Here is a 13674-nt window from a genome sequence, read left to right on the forward strand (position 1 = left end):
TTTTTTCCACAATCCCAGTCACCAAAGTTCCCATTTGAGTGCTGTAAGTGTTTATGACAGGAGACAAGAAAGATAAAGCCCTTTCTATAATCTGAGTTTCTGTTTGAGGTTTTATGTTGGTATGCTGTGATGAGGTCACAGTTAGTCTGAATCCTATGAGTAGGTGTTCTGAAGGGCACAATGAGTTTTCTCCTCCATTGAATTCAGTGCATGTTTTGAAATATCTCTGAAGTCTGTGCTACATCACTTTGGTGTTGGAGGCAGGTTTGGGATCTGAGGGACTCTCAGATTTTGTGTGTATCTGCTCCTGCCTATTACAACCATGACACTGATTCTGCCCCCGATTTGATTACTACACCAGCAGAGTTCCATACATCAGTGTAGTACTGTTCTAGTATATCCATGAAGTTTCCCTGCTGTATCGCCACTAGTGGAAGTGTATGTGGGTTATGTCAGTGTAGAAGTGTAGGATATGCCCATATCCTATGACTCACCTAGGAGGTATATATCGAGAATAGGATTTAATTCTTAATGTGTGATTTCTGCACTGGTTGCAGAAGTAGTTAAAGGGCAACCTTTTCCCATCACCACTCCTTCAGTTATATTAATGAATGGAGAGGTGGTTAAAATTGTTTTAAAGTTGTATCCGTAGAACTGGAAGATGATAGATTTCCAGATGAATTTATTGTACAATATTTAATATGATAAAGTACCCCAGAGAGAAGTATGAGGTGGGAAGCATGGAGACAAAGCTTTGAATTTAAAATTGGAGCTTAATAATCCTGTGTTGATGTAGAGTGTCCCTGCTCCCTCTCTAAACAGGCAGAGCTCCAAAGGATCCAAGGACATGTTCCATTGCAGGTCAAGTTCATCTGAGAGGTTGCCGTAAAAGATTAGACCAGAGAAACACCATAAATGAGGAAAATAGTTCCCCTTGAAACTGACAATTTATTGTTAGGCAGTTTGTTTGTTTAGTAACCCACAGTTCTTCTCTGTGTGTATACAGTTGCCTGATTCAGAGACTTACTGTGTACCAGGATTCAATTAAAATAAGAGCAAATGAGTTTCAGAGGAAATTAGTGCATTGTATTAATATATGTATTTCTGCCAGATTTCAAAGCCCCCCCCCCCACCCTTAGGTTTCTGCTGAAGGACGAGAAGCACTAAATGGGACGCAGTTCATTATGTACCAAAACATTTATTTATAATTTGTTCTTTCTTTGTCCTCTCAAAACAATGATTCTAATCTTCTCAATCTTTTTTCACAGAAGTCTCACCATATCTCTTACCATTTTCATCATGCGTCTCTGGATCATCCTATTTTTCATACTATATGTCTGTTTTAAGATGGGGTGACCAGCCTTGCCTGCAATATTCAAGATGAGGGAAATCCCTTTGGTCTATGTGATGGCACGCTGGCCCTTTCAGTATTACTTTCCATCTCATTCATTGTGCATGCACTCATTTTGCTTGTGTAGCTGTTGGTAGAATGGAGAAGTATTAAAGAAAGTTGTATGAAAAAGAGAGCTTGTGAAGGTTGCTTTTTATCACAGGCAAAATATGTTAATCGTTAAGGTTGTCATCATAAACTCTAATATTGTATCTAAGCAAATAATATAATTTGGTTATTCATCTGTTTTCTCAAATCCAAAACCTTACACCCAGCTCCTAGAAGTGTATGATACTGACTTCGGTGGTACTGAGGGGTGTGTGTGTTTGTGTAATGAGACTTACTTAATAAATCCAATGTGCTAAAACTTCTTGAGAGAGTTGTAATCCCTTTTCTTGGAGGTGCTTCTTTGCTGATGCCAGTTTCTTTATTGTTGTTGTTGCTGCTGCTGCTGCTGCTGTTATTCCTCTAGCTCTGGCCCCCTTACTCAAGGCAACTAAGTGTTAGCTGTGAGAAATCCCCAGTACATGTTGGTTCTCAAATTCCAAGACTGCAGAGGGTCAGGTAGTTCATTGTCAAAATATACGTAGTATCTTGGTTAACTCTTTCAGAAAAAAAGAAAGGGGGGTAGTAGCTTGTAGAACAAAAGAAAACATTGTGACCTCCCATATATAATGTTTTGCCCTTGTCCTTATCATTTTTTCATCTTAACTTTTACCTTCCTTTGAACTCCCTTAATGTTTGAAGACAGCTCAACCAGGTTGTCAGCAAAATTAAATGATTGACAGGTAGTCTTGAATCTTCTGTTCCAAGCAGAATACCATTCTTTTTCCACCTTTGTCTTCAGTAGAACACGTCTCTTTTGTTTGTTTTGACATCACCTTAAGCTTTGATTTGGTCCATGTTTTTTGTGTTTGATGGGTGCTGACGTGAGAACCCCTCAAAGGTGCTTTCACTTTGCAACCTAGTTGTTTTAGTTTCTCCTTTCATTTATTTATCTTGATCGACATCTTCTCCCTGCAATAAACAACAGCAGCCCCCTTTGTAGAGCAGTTAATGAATTAGATTGGGCTGGAATTTGTTTCAGTGCCTTTCTCCTTTCTCCTGTTTCCAAAGGTCCAGATATATCATTACCAAACTTCGCTCTTCAACTTACTTTTTTCTGTCAAAGGCTTGTTCCTCTCTAGGTTTTTTTAAAGCCTGTAAGGGCAAAAAGAGATTGTAAATGCATTAATATTCTAAAAAATGTGTTTGTTAAGAGTATTCATATTCCGCCTTTCTAGCTCAAAAATTAAACTACTCAGGACAACCTACAGCAAGAAATTGCTAAAATAGCACACATAACAGATAAAATTAGTATAGACCTAATAAATTATACAAATGGAGAGACCAGGAGGAAAATATCCAGTCTGAAGGACAAAGGCTGTCTAAATAAAAACATATGCTGCAGGAGGCAATATGTCAACACTCAGGGGTTGGGGAAAACATTTTTAGAACTGTAAGGATTGTTCAAAATGCTATTATTATTTTTAACTGAGAGAAACTAGGGCTTCAAAATGATACTAAGTGGACTGAAGGCTCAACCGAGAACAATGAGATTTGATTGAGAGTGCTCTGCTTGTGTTAAAACTATACTTGCTTCTGGAGAGAATTTGGTCTGGAGGTATAGGATTAGATCCATAGATGTCTTTCCGTGAATGCAAGGCTCTTCAGTCAAGCAGAGGCTACTGCAAATAGAGGAGGGGGTGTGCTTCTGGATGATTTTGCATTCCCTCCCCATGCTATCCTCCACACTGTTCCAGTGTATCCCCAACCTCTGGAGCAGATTGGGTGGGTGGACATAACTCTGTACTGAACGTGTGCAAATTCATTCAGATGTACAAAAAATGAGACACGCTTGATGGTATCCAAGGAATTTGAAGCAGGAGATTTTTTAATGGTTTTTAAAATGCTAAACAGCATATGCATTTCCCTCTCTAACAACCTGAGTTTACACAGAATTAGATGTGAACTTGTGGAAACATGATGGTAGTCATTGTTGTTGGCATCTGTCTGTCTCAGGATGCCATGGAGGAGTGTTTGATGTGAAGTCAAACAATTGGGGAGTTAAAGGCTGTAGAGACCAATAAGGAAGAAACATGTTTTGTTGCAGATGAAGGCACCCGGTTGTGCTGCTGCAGGTGCACCATGGTGTGTCTTAGTTCTGCACTCCTCCCAGGGGTCATTCCTCCTCTGGTCTCCGCTATGGATACATGGCCTGACTGACTGCCTGTCTCCAGGCACTGCAGTTATATTCAAGTGATTCCCACACAGTGGGGTTGATGTTTCCAGCCGTCATGTCTCGTTTGTGGACATCTTTATAACACAGAGTTGGTCTTCCAACTCCCTGTAGAGCACATCCTTGGGGATCCTGCCATCTTCCATTCTGTGGACATGTCCAAGCCATAGAAAGAAACAACAAAATAAATATGAGATTAGGTACCCTATTCAATAATATTTGAGGGAAACATCAGGCTCTTCGATGAACGTAATCACCAAACTTAGCAGTTTTTTCTCTTTCTCCTGTAATTGGTAAGAAAAAAGCAGGAAGGCTGCGACAATCATACTACATGCCAGAGTAAAACCACATCTTCCTTGACAAACCATTAAGCTGTAGCTACCAAAGAGGGGGGGCCTACAGGTAACCTCAAAAAATCATTCTAATCTTTCCAAGGCTCAATACATTAGCCCACACAATAAAAATATAAACTAATGGAACATTAAGCCAGAAAGGGTTTTGTGCACTTGTACTTCTTTGTGTGTATGTTTATTGTGTATGTAACAGGTGCAGTGTGATCCTACACATGTCTACTCATAAGTAAGTCCCAGTTCAGTGAGGCATTCCATATTAAGCAGGTTTAGGATTCTACCATTTAGGATTCTACCCTTAAGCTACACTCAGGATTAAGCCTCACTGGACAGGTTTCTGAATAGACATGTATAATATTGCACTATAAGTTATCGTATTACATTTCCATTCAGTCTTCCATTATTATGTAACTAAAAAAGATCCTTGACATATTAAATTATATGTATATTGAAACTTCACTCTTCAGACAAAAGTAAGGTTCTTTAATTAATAATCAATATGAATTTTAATCTGTTTGGTATTTTAACTATGTTTTAAACAATTGTTGTTTCCCCCCCTTGATTTTCTTGTTTTATTTTTTGTAAACAGCTGTGAGGTGTTTTTTTAAACAATCAAGTGGTATAGAAATGTCAGTAAATAAATTAATAAGAGGCTCATTTGAATCTGGTGGCTGCAGATTGCTTAGTTCTGGATATTCTGTTAGCAGTAGGCATGCTTTCGCTCTTCAGAGTCTAGGGGCTTTATGGTTTGTTTTTTGGAGTGGTGGTGAACTAGCAGCACAAGCAGTGAGGCCAGGGCTTTGTTATTTCCAAAATTAAACGAGTTTTGGATCACTTGTGAAAACAATTGCCTTCTAAAAATTATGTTGAAAATGCAAATAAATTCATTTCCCTTTTTTTAAATTAGATCAAATCCATTTTATGAACCAAAATCAAGTTCTGCTTTTAATAGTCAAGTTACTCCGCTACAAGAAATGGAAAGGAAGAGAAGAAGAAAAGCTCCTGAACCACCAATTCTCTCACCAAAGACAGAAGTGGAAACAAGTGAGAACAAGTCAGCTATTTGTGCACTGAAGGAGCTTTCCTCTTCTCCCAAGGTATGTAACTGCCATGTTGCCAGTGTTTATAAATGCTTATTAAAAACTGAAATTCCTCTTGTATTTCACACATGGTATCTGTCAGGTGTGGGGGTGGTTGCTCACGAGTAACCAGGCGGGACTCTGACCTGTCTTTTACAGGTTTTATTGGTGCAAACTATTTACAATGCAAAACCCTAAAGTTCATGTCCGTCTTAGTCACTTGCAGATTCCAGGAAGTGGCCCCTTCCAGTTTCTTCCCCAACGTAAGAATTTAGACACCCCAAATCTCTGCCTCCCCTCTGCGTAAGCTGGGCGACGGAAACGGCATGTCTGTTTCCTGGCTAGCTGGGCTAGGTGAGGCGCTTGGGCTCTCAGTAGCATCTTCGAGCCCTCCCCCCGCCCGGCTACCCCCTTCCCCCTCTGCTTCACTGGAGGTGTGGCTTTCCCCACCACGGAGGCTCTCTGTATTCCCCTGCCCCCCTCCCCTGTTCCGATGGCAGTCCCCTGACATCTGTTAGTACATAAGTGGTTTTCGTTTGGCTATACAGCCTCTGATTATCTTCACTCTGCATGGGCAGAGCCAAGATTTTTAAAACTTCAATGGTTACATAGGTGCACAGCTGGCCCAAGTAGTTAGTTATTCTGTGTTCCCCAGAATATGCATGACTTGTTTCCGCAGAAAGCTCTGAACATGGACCCCAAATCATGTGAAGATATATTTAATGAATAGCAGATTTTGCAAAGCTTTTCTGTGAAAGTAGTATGATTCACCCTAAAGCAGATTCACCCTAAAGCAGTCCTGTGTGCACTGATATTGGAATTGGCCCCATTGAACATAGCAAGATTTCCTTCAGAATAACTATGTTTAGGATTGCACAGATAGGCCAAAAATTCTTTTTCTTATTTAAATAAATCAGCTTTTTACTATGAGAAAGAAAAGGTTTCTTAAGAAAAAAACCACTTGAGTCAGGTGCCAAGCACATCCTGGTAGGAAATTCAGGACATCTTAATTTCAAAATATATTTTCTGCATTGTTTGTAGAGCCAAATGCCACAAATCCATAATTTTTAAAGCATATGAAACTATTAAATGCTATAACTTAATAAGTTTATGGTTTGTATATACTTAAAAAATTGATGGAATACAAACAAATTTGAATGATTATATTTGTTACTTTTTAGGCTGGATCTAAGACCATATTGTAAACCAAGAAGCTTCTATGAGCAAAATAACTTGTGCAGATTGAGGAAATCTCCATATATTTGCCTATTTAAATCATCTGCTCTGTTTTCACTTTCTTGTTTCTATTATTCTTACACTTAATTTATTAATCATTTTTAAAACCTCGAGGTGATTTACAAATGGAACAATAACACATAAAATGAATTTTTAAATTTTTAAAGAAGGATTTTCATTTCACGTATAATTTAGCATATCTGTGACATGTGTTATCCCTTTTCTTGTGAAATGAGATGCATTTGTTCTTACTTCAAGTAAATTTACTGGTTGTGAGGTGCGGTGGTCAGTGCTTGAAGAATTAGAAAGACTCATTCCTCAAGTAAATATGCTAAAAGGAAACAACACAGTGCGCTGTTTTGAGGAATTGAAGAGGGAGATTTCCCTTTCTTCTACCCATCCCGAGTGGGATGATTTCTCTTATAGGTGAGGGCAGATGGAAGGTGGAATCGTTTTTTGTTTAGTACTGTATCTAGGCTCAACATACCACACACAGCTTTACTTTGTGGTAAAAGAATTCTGTATTTCATTGTGGCTCCTGTTTTAGAAAGCATCTTGGAAAGAGTGGATTTTTATTAGACAATGATCCGTTTTGCTCATGATCCTATTGTTCTTCAAATCATGAGAAATGGGCTGCCATAGTGCTTTAGCAAATGAATTTTATAAAATACTTTACTGATAACCCTGAAGAATGGCAACCACCAAAATCACAAACTAGACTTTGGGAAACTTAAATAGATTGATCCATTCTGGAGAGGGGAAGGGAGTAAGTTGGGGTTTTGTATTTGCATTTTCCCCCTTTATGTATTTGTTGTTATATATTGGAAATCAAGAAAACTGTTTATTTTAAGAAAAAGGGGAAGAAATGAAAGACTGCAGCAATTATTTAACAGGTTATTAGATAAAAGTGAAAACTATGTGCAATAGTATTACAGGGAATTTAATACAGGAAACAGTTGTATTTACCATTTCTTTTCAACAGTTTTTATTTGACCTAGCTTTCCCCCCATTAAATGGAGCCTCTTTGGGAAAAATATATCAATTATATATTGTGCTTTTTGTTTTGAGACCGGAAAGTAAAAGAGAGCGGGGGGAAATCTTTCGGCGTGGCCTCCAGACCCCTCTTAAAACTTATAGCCGCCCTTAAGGGCCCTGTATTTTAGTTATCATCATTTCAGTTAAAAGCTGAATGGAACTCCTTGTCACATCTATCAAACCACTACTTAATTAGGCAGAGAAGTTGCTGATGACTCCCTGTCCCTCAAGGGCTGATCTTGCCATTTCCTCAATTCTCCTAAGCAAAGAAGAAAGGCCGATGGCAGAAGCCTACCCAGGTAGAAGTTGATCAGCATGTTAAATGCAGCAAAGAGCCCACTGGACTGGCACTCACAGGGCAGAATTACAGGGTTGTTGTTGTTTTAAAAAATGTTCTGTTGAAGCACTTACAATGTATAACAATTTTTCCGAGACCATAAGATAAGAAATGGCCACTTAAATCTGGTATTGGCAGAGACTGACGATGTATGACAGGGAGATATATATATATATATATATATATATATATATATATATATATTTGCTTTCGTAGATTTTCACGGGTACAGGAATGCAGGTTTTGGTGTCCTCGGGTGTCTTCCCGTGTAAAAGTTGGGGTGTCTAGGCGACGTTTCGACGAGGTCTCACTCGTCATCTTCAGGCTGGTGCTTTTGGCTTCTTGTTACTGGAACAGAGCAGGATCTCAGTGTTTGAGTTCCTATAAATACTGTTGAGGGGTGTGGTGTATAGCCTCCAATGTTCTGGGCAGAGAGGAAGTTCCCAGGCTAGTGTGCCTTTTCTTCTTTTGTTCCTTAATTGCTTGAGGGATATCTTGAGTGATTTCTTGAGTGATATCCTGAGTACCACTTAGGTGGGTCATTAGGTGTGGATTAGTTGCTAAAGCCTTTGTGTCTTGACCTCTTGAACTTTGTGAAGAGTTTTTCTGAGAAGATGGCTGTACTGCATTTAGTTGTGCTCTGGCTTGGCTTCGTGTATAGGGGCGAGCTGTGGTTTTGTGGCCTGTGCCAGCCAGATCTGTGTAGGGATTGCAGGGGGGTGCAGCATCCGGAGGTGCCACCATGGTTTGGCTACTGGATGGTGTCTGTAATTTATCTGTGGAGAGGGTCTGGGTTTGGGTCTGGTGTGGTTGATTGGTGATGGCGTTCTGTGTGCCTCTGGATCTGGTGTCAGTTTTTGTGGGGAGGGCTAATTTCCAGATGTCTGGCAAGCGGGATGTGTCGTCACGCTTGTTCATGTTGTGAGGGTGTTTCTCTATCTCGATGGCTTCCATGATTATTCTCTTGTGGTGATGTTCCATGTTAGAGAGCAATTTGGAATCTGCAAAATTAATTTCGTGTCCTGTTTCTTTCATGTGTTGGAAAAGAGAGGAAGTTTTTTCTTCTTTTTTGACGGCATTCTTGTGTTCTGCGATACGTGCATTTATTCGTCTGTTTGTTTGTCCAATGTACGTGGCTGGGCAGACTTTGCAGGGTATTTCATAGACCCCTTGGTTTTCCAACTGGATTTTATCCTTGGGGTTTCTGAGGATATTGGCTATTTTTTGGTTGGCGCAAAAGGCTGTTTTGATATTGTGTTTATGGAGGATTTTGCTAATTTTATCTGTAGTGCCCTTGATATAAGGAAGGAGGGCCATGCCATTGTTTTCTTCTGTGTCTTGGTTTTTGGGGGGTGTTTCTTTTTGGATTAGCTTCGTAACCCTGTTTTGCTGGTATCCATTGGCAATTAACACATTTGAGAGATTCTGTAACTCAGTTGTCAAGTGGTCTTTGTCAGCCAGGCGTTTGGTTCTGGAGATGAGAGTCTTGGCTACGGAGTTTATTTGTGCAGGGTGGTGGTGTGATTGTGCATGTAAGTAGCGGTTGGTGTGTGTTTTTTTCCGGTAGATAGTGTGTCCTAGGGAGCCATCAGGTTTTTTGTAGATTAGGACGTCAAGGAAGGGAAGTTGGTTGTTGGCTTCTATTTCCATAGTGAATTGTATTTTGGGGTGTAGGCTGTTGAGATGTGTGAGGAAGCTGTCCAGTTTTTCCTTCCCGTGTGGCCAAATTACAAAGGTGTCGTCAACATATCTGAGCCAAAGTTTAGGTTTGTGTTCTGACTTGTCTAAAGCATTGGTTTCAAAGTGTTCCATGTACAGGTTTGCGATGACCGGTGAGAGGGGTGATCCCATAGGTGCTCCTTCTATCTGTTTGTATCTTTGTCCATTGTGGATGAAGTACGTGTTGGTTAGGCAGTGGTTGGTCAGGTCCAAGATGTATTCGGGGGGATTGTATTTGTTTTGAATGGCTGTCAAGGCTTCATTAATGGGCACTTGTGTGAAGAGAGATACAACATCGAAGCTCACAAGTAGGTCATTGGGATGTAGGTTTTGCTTCTTTATTGTTTCTATGAACTGGAAGGAGTTTGGAACGTGTGAAGAGATGGATTCTGCATAGGGCTGAAGTTGCTTGGCGAGAAATTTAGCGAGATTTTGTAGAGGTGAGCCTATGGAGCTGACTATTGGTCTGAGTGGTGTTCCTTCTTTGTGTATCTTGGGGAGGCCGTAGAGTTTGGGGCATCTGGATGATTTTTCTCTGGGGATGATTCTTAGCTGGATTTCTTCACTGATAGGAGAGGCTTTTATTTTGGATTTGGTGGTTTTTTCCAGATAGGTGGTGGGATCTGTTTTTATAGGTTGGTAGGTAGGGTCTTGGAGTAGATTTGATAGTTTTGCTTGGTAGTCCGATGTGTTCATCACAACAGTGGCATTACCTTTGTCTGCTGGGAGAATGATTATGTTGTTGTCTTTCCTCAGGTTGGTGAGTGCTTTCTGTTCTTCTTTGTGTAAATTGCTTCTGGGTGGTTTGCTGGAGCAGAGGATGTTGGTGACTTCAAGTCTGATTTTATTGGCTTCATCTGGGTTGATTTTGGTTAGGCTAGCTTCGACTCCGCATATGATGTTTTCCGTGGGGATGCGTCTCGGGGCGACTGCAAAGTTGAAACCTTTGGAGAGTACTTTGGAGAGTACTTTGGTTTCAGTTGAGGTGAGGATCCTGTCTGATATGTTATGTACTGTTTGTTTCATGGGTTGTTGTGGAGGGTGGCTGGGCTTCTGGCGTTTCTCTAGTTTGTGGAGTTTGTTGGTGTACTCTCCAAAGGTTTCTCCAAAGGTACTCTCCAAGGTACTCTCCAAAGTACTCTCCAAAGGTTTCAACTTTGCAGTCGCCCCGAGACGCATCCCCACGGAAAACATCATATGCGGAGTCGAAGCTAGCCTAACCAAAATCAACCCAGATGAAGCCAATAAAATCAGACTTGAAGTCACCAACATCCTCTGCTCCAGCAAACCACCCAGAAGCAATTTACACAAAGAAGAACAGAAAGCACTCACCAACCTGAGGAAAGACAACAACATAATCATTCTCCCAGCAGACAAAGGTAATGCCACTGTTGTGATGAACACATCGGACTACCAAGCAAAACTATCAAATCTACTCCAAGACCCTACCTACCAACCTATAAAAACAGATCCCACCACCTATCTGGAAAAAACCACCAAATCCAAAATAAAAGCCTCTCCTATCAGTGAAGAAATCCAGCTAAGAATCATCCCCAGAGAAAAATCATCCAGATGCCCCAAACTCTACGGCCTCCCCAAGATACACAAAGAAGGAACACCACTCAGACCAATAGTCAGCTCCATAGGCTCACCTCTACAAAATCTCGCTAAATTTCTCGCCAAGCAACTTCAGCCCTATGCAGAATCCATCTCTTCACACGTTCCAAACTCCTTCCAGTTCATAGAAACAATAAAGAAGCAAAACCTACATCCCAATGACCTACTTGTGAGCTTCGATGTTGTATCTCTCTTCACACAAGTGCCCATTAATGAAGCCTTGACAGCCATTCAAAACAAATACAATCCCCCCGAATACATCTTGGACCTGACCAACCACTGCCTAACCAACACGTACTTCATCCACAATGGACAAAGATACAAACAGATAGAAGGAGCACCTATGGGATCACCCCTCTCACCGGTCATCGCAAACCTGTACATGGAACACTTTGAAACCTATGCTTTAGACAAGTCAGAACACAAACCTAAACTTTGGCTCAGATATGTTGACGACACCTTTGTAATTTGGCCACACGGGAAGGAAAAACTGGACAGCTTCCTCACACATCTCAACAGCCTACACCCCAAATACAATTCACTATGGAAATAGAAGCCAACAACCAACTTCCCTTCCTTGACGTCCTAATCTACAAAAAACCTGATGGCTCCCTAGGACACACTATCTACCGGAAAAAAACACACACCAACCGCTACTTACATGCACAATCACACCACCACCCTGCACAAATAAACTCCGTAGCCAAGACTCTCATCTCCAGAACCAAACGCCTGGCTGACAAAGACCACTTGACAACTGAGTTACAGAATCTCTCAAATGTGTTAATTGCCAATGGATACCAGCAAAACAGGGTTACGAAGCTAATCCAAAAAGAAACACCCCCCAAAAACCAAGACACAGAAGAAAACAATGGCATGGCCCTCCTTCCTTATATCAAGGGCACTACAGATAAAATTAGCAAAATCCTCCATAAACACAATATCAAAACAGCCTTTTGCGCCAACCAAAAAATAGCCAATATCCTCAGAAACCCCAAGGATAAAATCCAGTTGGAAAACCAAGGGGTCTATGAAATACCCTGCAAAGTCTGCCCAGCCATGTACATTGGACAAACAAACAGACGAATAAATGCACGTATCGCAGAACACAAGAATGCCGTCAAAAAAGAAGAAAAAACTTCCTCTCTTTTCCAACACATGAAAGAAACAGGACACGAAATTAATTTTGCAGATTCCAAATTGCTCTCTAACATGGAACATCACCACAAGAGAATAATCATGGAAGCCATCGAGATAGAGAAACACCCTCACAACATGAACAAGCGTGACGACACATCCCGCTTGCCAGACATCTGGAAATTAGCCCTCCCCACAAAAACTGACACCAGATCCAGAGGCACACAGAACGCCATCACCAATCAACCACACCAGACCCAAACCCAGACCCTCTCCACAGATAAATTACAGACACCATCCAGTAGCCAAACCATGGTGGCACCTCCGGATGCTGCACCCCCCTGCAATCCCTACACAGATCTGGCTGGCACAGGCCACAAAACCACAGCTCGCCCCTATACACGAAGCCAAGCCAGAGCACAACTAAATGCAGTACAGCCATCTTCTCAGAAAAACTCTTCACAAAGTTCAAGAGGTCAAGACACAAAGGCTTTAGCAACTAATCCACACCTAATGACCCACCTAAGTGGTACTCAGGATATCACTCAAGAAATCACTCAAGATATCCCTCAAGCAATTAAGGAACAAAAGAAGAAAAGGCACACTAGCCTGGGAACTTCCTCTCTGCCCAGAACATTGGAGGCTATACACCACACCCCTCAACAGTATTTATAGGAACTCAAACACTGAGATCCTGCTCTGTTCCAGTAACAAGAAGCCAAAAGCACCAGCCTGAAGATGACGAGTGAGACCTCGTCGAAACGTCGCCTAGACACCCCAACTTTTACACGGGAAGACACCCGAGGACACCAAAACCTGCATATATATATATATATATATATATATATATATATATATATATATATACAGGTTTTGGTGTCCTCGGGTGTCTTCCCGTGTAAAAGTTGGGGTGTCTAGGCGACGTTTCGACGAGGTCTCACTCGTCATCTTCGCCTAGACACCCCAACTTTTACACGGGAAGACACCCGAGGACACCAAAACCTGCATTCCTATACCCGTGAAAATCTACGAAAGCATATATATATATATATATATATATATATTATTCTGTTTACCTGATTGAGAATGCCCGCTGTTTGACCACTCAAGTTTTGTTTTGACAAGGGCTGGGGTGGGGGAACATTTGATTAGAGACAATAGGGATTTCTCCTTGGCCAAATAGTGACAGGCCCAAGACCGTCTCCCTTCCCTCCTGGCTCAGAAGGCATTTTTCCTAATGAGACAGATCTTAATATTCCATACATGGTCATTACTGCTTTTCAGAATTGGGACAAGAACAGTGTCTGTATATTGCGGGTAGGACTACTTTAGTCAGCATTTTGTATTCTTTAACTACTTCCTTTACTGGCGCTTGTCCTCTTGGGGGTCAAGTCCTCCACCAGAGGCTCAGAATCCCATTGCCTTCTGGGTGGTGCTTCTGCTGTCACACTGATTGTGCCAATCTTGAGATGCCATGCCAGTGCAGCAGTGTGAGA

At 41.1% G+C, this 13674-nt stretch overlaps 1 protein-coding gene across 9 annotated transcripts in view; it reads left to right on the plus strand.

Annotated features, from left to right (window-relative positions):
- The window catches only part of EHBP1 (EH domain binding protein 1), a 277994-nt gene that overhangs the window by 118757 nt on the left and 145563 nt on the right, over window positions 1–13674 (plus strand). For all 9 annotated transcript variants that reach the window (XM_028721911.2, XM_077926576.1, XM_077926573.1 and 6 more), the window contains one exon: window positions 4926–5115. In XM_028721911.2, the coding sequence (XP_028577744.2) occupies window positions 4926–5115 (190 nt within the window). The remainder of the gene's footprint in view (window positions 1–4925; window positions 5116–13674) is intronic.

The sequence above is a fragment of the Podarcis muralis genome, chromosome 3 (assembly GCF_964188315.1).
Source record: "Podarcis muralis chromosome 3, rPodMur119.hap1.1, whole genome shotgun sequence".
NCBI classification, from domain to species: Eukaryota; Metazoa; Chordata; class Lepidosauria; order Squamata; family Lacertidae; genus Podarcis; species Podarcis muralis.